We start from the raw sequence: 9,284 nt of genomic DNA, 5'->3' as shown, positions 1-9,284 counted from the left end.
TTCAGCAACTTCAGGAAATACACAAAAAATTCCACTCATACCATGAGTGGTTAAGCCAAATCCGGTGGCTCGTGCTTCAGTAAACGGAAGCTTTTCCACGGTATTTAAACAAGCAGGTCTTACAAATGCGGTGAAAGTTACAAACTTCTTCAGAAACATTATGGCAATATCATGGTACTTCATAGGGCGTTTATATTCTGGATGGTTAACGAAGTAGTCTATTATAAAATCTTGGACAAAATCATCATTATTATGAAGGCTTACACTCCCCAGTCGAACTTTTTGAGGAGGACCACTGAGAAAAAATATATTGTTAATCGATTGCTAGATGAAATAAATGTCTGCATTTGGATACCTGTGAGATATGCTGCAATGCGCTGCAGTTAATACGTGTTGATCGCTTATTAAGGATCCTCCACATAACCAATCCATTTCTGAATCTTCAGTGGGGGCAAACCCAATTACTGCCTAACAGAAATATTTAATGAATTACTTAAAAGCTAATGCGTGGTATTACGAACTGAAATAAAGTCTTATTGATGAGAGATGAAATTATGAGTCTTCTTATGCGTCGTGCATAAGAAGACTTTTGTAAATGAGATGAAGAACTGCAGTGTTTCTATATGAATGATAATGTGAAATTACGCTGATTAATATTTTCATCGATGTTCCGTTTTTAAACTGGTAAAAGAATTAAATGTATCGTGCTCCTCCAAGGAGCCTCAATGATCATATTATTCCATCTTTTCCCAATTATTCATATTTGTTCTGTTATTATTTAAACTAAGACGCTAACTGACGCTTCTTTTGTTATTGTTGCTGTATTGAACTATAACATTTAGGCCAATTAATGCAAATAGTGGAACTATGTGTACTAACTCTTCAAGGTTTTCTTAGACTAGCTTACTGTCCTAAAAGTCATTCAAACTATACTGCCGGAAGTATTTAATCCACATTAATAGGCTGCAATATAGGCGACAAAAAGTTGTCTAGAGTAACTTTAATTAGGCAAGTTCTATAAAACTGCATTTTAGCAAAAATTATTCTTGTATTCGAATTTAAACTAAATCATCAAGAAATAATTTTTTTGCTGATCTTATAGCATAAAAAATAAGAAATATAGCAAAAAAAATGGTGGTAGCGGTGGCGTTTGCTTTAATATTTTGAAGAGCACAATATTTAAAAAAATCCCCATAAGCGCAAATGCACTGACTAAATGTAGAGATCCACCTGATTATCGTCGAAGGTCGTGAGCATCAAAAAATGAGAAACTTGATGAAAATTGTTCTTCGCTGATAATTGCATAATTTATGGTCCTTATACCATTGATATACTGTTTTTGGATTAAATAGATATCTAAGGTCTATTATTATTAATTATAATATATATAATTAAGGTGCATTAATAAGTGCGGATGGATTCTGAAGCAGTAAAATTTTGTATGTACATATTTAGAAATCTGTTGTAAAGGTACAGCTCGATATACCTTTAGCTGTACAGATAATCTCAGCGGAAATGTTGTGATTAATCTGGCACAATAAACGTGTTCTTTAATGGACATTCAGCATTTGTTCAAGACTATGTAGAGATTATTATTATTTAATATTAAGATTGATTTTATAAACACTAGTATTAAGGAAGAAAAATATTAAACCATTTTGAGTCTTAAAAACTGTTGTTTCAAAAATAAACTAGCTGAAAACAAAATATATATATTTACAAACATTGGAATCACAAATACCTACAGGTGACAATGTCAATAATCAATAGTTGAATGTTAATAAACATTACTTGAAAATATTTTCGGAAGGTAGACTGATAGTTATAGAACTCACCATATGGGGAAACTCTCTACTTCTAGCTGGAGTGCCTCCGACAATTAAAGGATTTTCATACAAAGCGCACGTTGATATTGGATGGTTTTTTATCAGACTTCTTAAGGAAAATATTTTATCTCCGTCTTCTTCATATACAGCACGGCTGTATTCTTCACACTCTGAATTAGAAAAAATGTATTTAATTTAAATGTAAGTTGAAAACTGAATTTATTAAATTTTTATTTGGCTTTAAGTAATTTCGTGAGGGGCAGCAATGGTAAGAGAGTAAGTTTCATATGATAAGAAATAAATTTAGCCTGAATCTCATACTTACTTTGCCGAGCAACGGTTTGACTTTTCACTGAAATCACCCAGCAAAGACCAACAAAAAGATGTTTCCATCTTTCGCTTAATTTATTTGGAAATATTTTGTACATTTCAAAGAATTCGTAGACTTACCAACAATCTGAATGACTGCTAAATCAGTACATGATATTAGATTTTCTGCGATATCTTAATTGCTCACTGTTTAGCAGTCAATTCTGAACACAACTAATGAATAGCAATTTTTGTAATTTGCTATTGTTACTAAGTATAAAACGTTAGGAAAGCACGAACACAATACGGTTTAGAAATAGGAGTGTTACTCTCACTCTTATGAGACCAACTTCGTGACTTCTGTTATGTAGATATTTTTTTAATTCTGGTTATTTTTATTATTATATTGCAGTTTAATTAAATTGATTTCTTGACCATTACGTATACGAATAGAGCAAATATAAATATTGGTCAGTTAAAACGAAAAATAATTAAAACTTTTTAACGTTTTTTATCATTTTATTTCTAAAACCATTAATTCCACATGCGTCTGGACAACTGGAAGTTTTTATACCCTTTGAATCAATTGGCGTTGCATAGACTTTAGAAAGTTCTCCTATAGCGTGCCAAGCCATTCGTAAAAAGTTACAAGAAATACTTTGGTTAATTTGTTTTTTAAGATCTGCACGATTTGCAATTTAAAATATTTTTAATTACTGGCAACCTGTGGAGAAAAGTATTGTTTTACACTTCAGACAAAAAAAGGAAATCCATATTATTTAGCAAATAGATACTCATATATTAAAGCTACCCGTACATAATAGCAGTAATGATGGCGGAAATTAGGGTTATTAAATAAGTTAAATTTTGCCTATCGCCTCCATACGCCTACAAAAGTACCAGCAATAGTAAAAACCATTTAGTTATTAGTTCATTGGATCATAACCCGGTTCAAGAAGTAGCTATAAATCGGTACTTTTTGCCCCGGCCGCACTGCAAAACGTATAAATATTATTAGTAATTGTTTCGGCGGGCAGAGATAAAAGACGTTTTATTTCTATTCTAAGAACTGACAATCTGGTTTTGTGTGTAGGCAAGATGTTAGTTTATTATTTGCATTTTCATACATACTCAATAACATGTAAATAATAGTTATTAAAATGCAAGTTTCATGTAACGGTGCATTGTCGCACGAGAAACGAGACAGACAGAGTGTTTTATAAAATTATTGAATATAATGAAACAGTATTTTTTAAAATTTCAAATTGCGTAGGGCGTTAGTTTATATTGATAATAAGTTGATTGATACTAAAATTGATATATAAAAAAAGTTTGCTGCTTTTGAATTTTTGAATTTTTCTACTTTTTGTCAATTAATCTACTTTTTCGTCTCTGGTCCCTTAATATATTGCTTGATTTTCGAGATAACTTTGTTTCAGGGGCATGTATCAAAGTTGTTTTTAATTATCTTGTTAAAACTATGCGAGATACGAATAAGTAACAAACAAGAAAATGGAAATTAACCCGTTGACAAATATTTTTTGTCAAAAATATAGGCGATGATCTAAGGCTTAGTTATTAAAGTTTAGCAAAATCGACGAAAAAATATTAAGTTATTTACGAAAACTGTTTTTTTTTGTTATTTCAACATCCTGTATATTTAGTAGGAAAACGTTTTCTGTAAATCACTCACAGAGTATTTTCCCAGCAAGAATAAAAGATCATTGCAATAATGTTTTCGTTTCTTCAGTCAAAATGCTTTTGCTCAGGGCAGTACGCACATAAAGTATTTATTTCGGTTAAAACGATTAATTTGCTTGAAAACCATTTAGTGAATTGGAATTTCGCGGCAATAGTAGGCTTTCTGGGATGACTTTCGATGAAAACGGAAACCATGTCAATGGGAGATATCATTAAAATAGTATCGCCACCATATTTAAGAAGTTCGGCTATGATTAGGTCTCCGCCAAGGACTTTATTATTTATTAATTCCTTTATTGCTTCTGTAATTTCCCCTTTAGGGAGGATCTCGGTTGTTCCGCAGCCAGCACATCTAATGCTTCCCCATCTTCACCAGTTCCTCCATTGAGCAGATGATGGAAGTAGAATTTCCACGTTTGCAATATTTCTACTGTGCCAGTTATTAGATCTCCATTTTCCTTCTTTAAGATTTTATCGGTAATGGGTCTGAATCCTGCTTTTGTAGAGCGTAATTTTTGGTAGATTATTATTGTGTAATTTTTCCTTTCTTCTTCTAGGACAACTAATTCTCTGTCTTGCCATTCTCTCTTTTTGCTTCTTAACAGTTTCTTTCCTAGAGTTCTTAGTCGTCTGAAACTTCCCCTATTCTCGTGTGTGGGACTTTTTAGCATTTTGAGTCTAGCAGTATTTTTATGCTTCATAGCATTTTTCATTATAGCAGTGAATTTTGTGTTGTGTTGCCTCCTGGGTTTCTCCCTACCACCTTTATAGCTGCTTCTGTAATTGTTCCAGATATAAACTTCCAATGCGCTTCCATATCAATATTGTATGTGGTGTCAGTGTTTTCTCTGTTAAGCCACTCTAGTGCGTCCTGATACTGTGCTTTTATCTCTGTCTGCTGAAGCTTTTCTGTATCCGACTGAGGAGACAGACGATTGGTTCGCTTGTTCTTTACTGTAGTAGCTTGTTCTTTACTTTACTGTTCTGGCTTTAATCTTGCCTTTGACCAGAAAATGATCTGAATCGGCATCTGCCCCTCTGCAGCTTCTCACGTCTAGTATATTACGTTATATTAGATCCCCATGTCATTCTGTGTTCATCTTTGTGTTCAAACGTAGTTGATTTTATTAACATATCATTTGATGCTGCCACCATTTGTGCGTTTTCCCGTCCAAATTTCGCATTGAAATCGCATCCCCAGGATGTGTCATGTCTTGACAGATCTTTTATACCCTTATAAGCGAGTAGTTGTAGAAAGTGCCTTTTATCCTAATATAGCACATCCTGCCGCTAAGTGGCTCAAATATTTCCTGACGGGCCGACTGAGTCAGCAGAAATTTCCTTAGTGCAAAACCTGTTCCGAAAGCATGGCTATTTTGGTCATTGTCACTATAAAAAGGTACTGAGTTCCCAACCTGAGTATGACCCCCTCCAGGTCACAGTATTTCTTGCAGAGCGGTGATATCCATATTCATCCTTTCAATTTCTTTTATCGCTTCTATTGCTGCACCCGGTCGAAATACAATGAGCACGTTCCATGTTCCAATATTCAAATGTTCTTTCCTTGCTCTTTGCGTTATTCGTCTTCATGTATCCGTCCTGATCCTCAACCCTCCTTTTTGTCAAAACGGACTTGGGACCGTCTACGGCAGATAAAAAGCAAAAATTTACTAATGTTTAATATAGAAGATAATAATATTAGAAAGTGTAATTAAATATAAACATATTTGGCAGCTCCAGGAAGAAAGTTCAAAAACTATTACAATATAATGTTTTATTTATCGGATCAATATACTTTCTATAATATGGATTACAAACATAGCTATACTTAAGGGTAACTTCAAGCTTCTTTTCCGACTCCATATTAATTCCATTTAAATGATAAGCGTGCACTAAAACGCTATATTTTATATAAAATGACATAATATGTCGATATAAAGAATATATTTTTAGATTTCATTTCCAGCTTTTATTATTTTGATGTAAACACATCAAGTCCTTATGATCATATGCAATCTGAGTTAGAACGCGTTTAAATAAATTATTATAATGTATATTTACAAACAATTCACCAGTTTTATTAACCTTTTCATCTTTAGAGATTATTTTCGTATTATATTCGTATTAGCGCTCGTCTTAGCAAAATTAAAATACGGCGTAAATAAGCTTCAAATACAAAACTAGCTGTGAGGAATTATTGAAGATTTGCAAGACATTTTCACTCACCCATAGTGTGGTACTCATAATACATAAATGTAACCTTCAAGAGATATTAATAGGTGAAAAGGAAATTGCAATTTAAAATTGACCCAAACTATCTCGATCATAATTCGTTCAACATCTAGATCATGAATTTTGTATGCAACGGCTAAAAATGTAGACTACATTGTAGGCTACGAGTTGTTGAATATGTACATCCTACACTGTATTCCAGGACAGACCAAGATATGTAATAATTCATAGGCGATAAGAGGTGTGTAAATAATTTACAACACAGGCAATTGAGTCTGCCCTGAAACCATTGTTAGTACCACAGACCGTACCATACATTTTCAGGCTAATACTATAGATCTTGTGGCTATTTCACCGATATATTATACCGTATTTTATGCGATAATAGAGAGAGAATTATGGAAAGTCGTTATCTGGGTACTATTTTAAGAAATAATGAAGTTGTCTTAAACCGGAACAATCAAATTGCTAAAAAACGGCATGTATGCATGCTACTGTTTGTATGAATAGGAATTAGAGTTTTCAGAAAACAGATCTCATATTTCGGCCAAGATGGGTAGAACTCCGTAGCTGATTTTCATAACAACCTTATTGTTAAATTCCAATATGTATATGAGACAGATTAGATTAAATTGAGTTAGTAACTCGCACGAATACATTTCAACCAAAGCGGTGATTTCGTGAGCATTTGCGTGCACGTGCGTTCATTTATATGTAAATTGATCTACTTTGCGGATGAAGCTCTCAAACATATTTTTCGATCATATTAGTAGTTATAGGGATGTAGGCACAATTATCTCTGCATGTGCTAGTTGATGGTACACTTAGAAAGAAATGTTATAAAACACAGTAAATAGCAGGTAGCATTTTGTATAACAGATATACTAACTAACTCAACCACTTACTAGCTTTTACATTACCTATAGTTTTCTTAGCAGATGGGCAAAACGATCCGTCATCAAATTTAGTTTTGCATTTCATATGGTATTTAAGTAGTTGTTTCACCATAAAAAGTATTGATCCCAGTAAGTCGAAGAAGCAAAAATTAGATGGTTCAAAAAGAACTCTATAACTCCCTCTATTTTACAGTCAAGGAAATGTATAAATAACATTCCTTTTTGTCTTAACTCTGACCCATTTTGAAACTCGAAATTAAACTAAATAAATTTAGAAAGACAGTCTGTCAGCTATCTCAAAAAATTAATGAAATTAAAAAGCTTCTCGAGTTTAGCAAAATAACTTTAATTAACGTGTGTTATTTCTTCATCTGGTCATAAAGAATGAGCTTTATAAAACGCCATTCAATTATCTTACTACAGTGATTTTTGAATGACCGATTTCTTTATTGGCAAGGCGGGAACGCATTTAAAAAGTTTAACGCATCTCTTAAAATATTTAATACATTTGTTCAGAAGAACAGAGACTATAATGTAACTAGTCTTTGAAAACCGTTTATTGGTTGATTAATATTATTATACTCATTGTACCACGCATAGTCTTGTAAATTTAAGGTTATTACCGAAAACAAAATTGTAAGTTTCTAAAGTTGCAAGTTGGAAAATTTCTAATGCACGGTCTACATGAGTCACCCTGTTTATTGTCAGATAACGTTGATCTTTAACTGCTGAACTGTAAACGTTGAACTTTAAAAAAAAATTGTTACAAATTAAAAAACTAGCAGAAAAATTATTTCCAAACTAACAAAACAAATCAAATAATTATAAACAAAGACTGTGCCATCACTTGCCACTTATTTTGGGTTTAGAAATTGATCTAGCAGAAAGATCTATAATCTAGTGGCAAGTTTATAAACTGCAATATTAAGAATGCGAACTAGTAACACTTTTTGGGTCCACTTTAGCAGCATTAACCAACTACTTCATCTATCCCCAATGGCAAAAATCTAGGGCAATGTGATCCGGTGATATTGTAGCAAAGGACCAAGTCAGCGATGGTCGAAATGCGTATTCAGAAAATTCCCAATATTATTTGAAAAATGAGGCCACATCGGGAGAAATACCCCAAAGAGCTTTGTCCCATATCGTAAAAGATATTCTAAGGAAAAGAAACAACCATCATTAAAGCGACTATACAAAACCAAATGAGTGAGAAACTGATCAGTTAGAATGCCGCCCCCTATTTTAATATTAAACTGACATTAATAATTGAGGTTCCTGAGTAGCATCAAAATTTTCCCATGACATGGAAAGTTGTGGCGATTCCTTCTCGAATAAACTGAGCGCCGTCCATCAATAAAATGAATTTAATGATTCGTTTGTTTCCATCATTATACAGAGTTCATACTTTCATCAAGCAACATCGTGCTACGCATCGCGCTCTGCAGAGCTACAGTGTTGAAAGTTAAAGTGAAAGCTGTTACAAGGGTTTACCATTCTTGGTTTGCCTAAAGTTCCTGTATTACGCTGCTATTAGTGTGCTTTTCAGCACCTCTCTACAGCTAGTGCTGAAACTTATGAAGTTTTTTTTGTACTGTGTGTGTTGCAGGACATGGACGAGTCCAAAGCAGTCCTCGCAGAGGAGGTGCTGAGGCGCTTTGAGGCGCTCGAGGCCAAACTCGAGACGACGATGACGGAAGTAGCATTTTGGAGAGATTGGGCGGTGAAAGCGGAAACGCTGCTATCCGCCAAGAACTCCAAAGTGCAGGATGTGGCTGCGGAGGAGAAAATGGAGGAGAGCGCAGCCTCCTCCAGTGACAGTGACTCAGTTGAGGGACCCGCTGAGGCGGCAGCTCCCTCAATTGCCTCCGCGGAGGGCAGGGGCCCGGTGACGGACTCCTCAGATAGCGAGGGCTATCAAAGCTCAAATCGCCGTCGATGGAGGAAGCGAGCCAGACCTGTGTCCTCTAGCGAGGACAATACTAAGGCCCCAATTTTGTCCACAGATCCGGGACAAAGGAGGGACCCTCGCAGAGGAGCCGAGCCAAGGACCAGCCAGCCGGATGATAGTAGCAACAACATTAAGAAAAAGCAGGCCACCCCTGCCGCCCAGCAGCAAAGTGAAAGGAGGACAAAAGTGCCTCCAATTGTCCTTCGCGAGAAGGACAAATACGACGAAATAACGAAAAGACTGATGACAAAGAAAATTTATTACGGATGCGGAATGACCACCAAGGAGGGAGTCAGAACACACCCTCCAACCGCCGAAGACTACAGGCAAATGATTAGGGTACTGGATACCTATAAATACCAGTACCAC

General features: G+C 34.8%; 1 protein-coding gene across 1 annotated transcript in view; it reads right to left on the bottom strand.

Annotated features, from left to right (window-relative positions):
- LOC109546098 (serine protease snake) overlaps positions 1-2,407 on the bottom strand; it is a 4,957-nt gene extending 2,550 nt beyond the window's left edge. The window contains exons 1-4 of the mRNA XM_048660870.1: positions 2,152-2,407; positions 1,836-1,996; positions 356-468; positions 7-295 (exon numbers count right to left, since the gene is read on the bottom strand). Of these exons, the coding sequence (XP_048516827.1) occupies positions 7-295; positions 356-468; positions 1,836-1,996; positions 2,152-2,254 (666 nt within the window). The 5' untranslated portion in view covers positions 2,255-2,407. The remainder of the gene's footprint in view (positions 1-6; positions 296-355; positions 469-1,835; positions 1,997-2,151) is intronic.
- Between the last annotated feature and the right edge of the window lie 6,877 nt (positions 2,408-9,284).

Source organism: Dendroctonus ponderosae, unplaced genomic scaffold (assembly GCF_020466585.1).
Source record: "Dendroctonus ponderosae isolate FM_Combo_2020 unplaced genomic scaffold, Dpon_F_20191213v2 Dpon_F_20191213_1, whole genome shotgun sequence".
NCBI classification, from domain to species: domain Eukaryota; kingdom Metazoa; phylum Arthropoda; class Insecta; order Coleoptera; family Curculionidae; genus Dendroctonus; species Dendroctonus ponderosae.
Note: the sequence above shows the minus strand (reverse complement) of the source record. Positions and strands in the feature narration are given on the sequence as shown.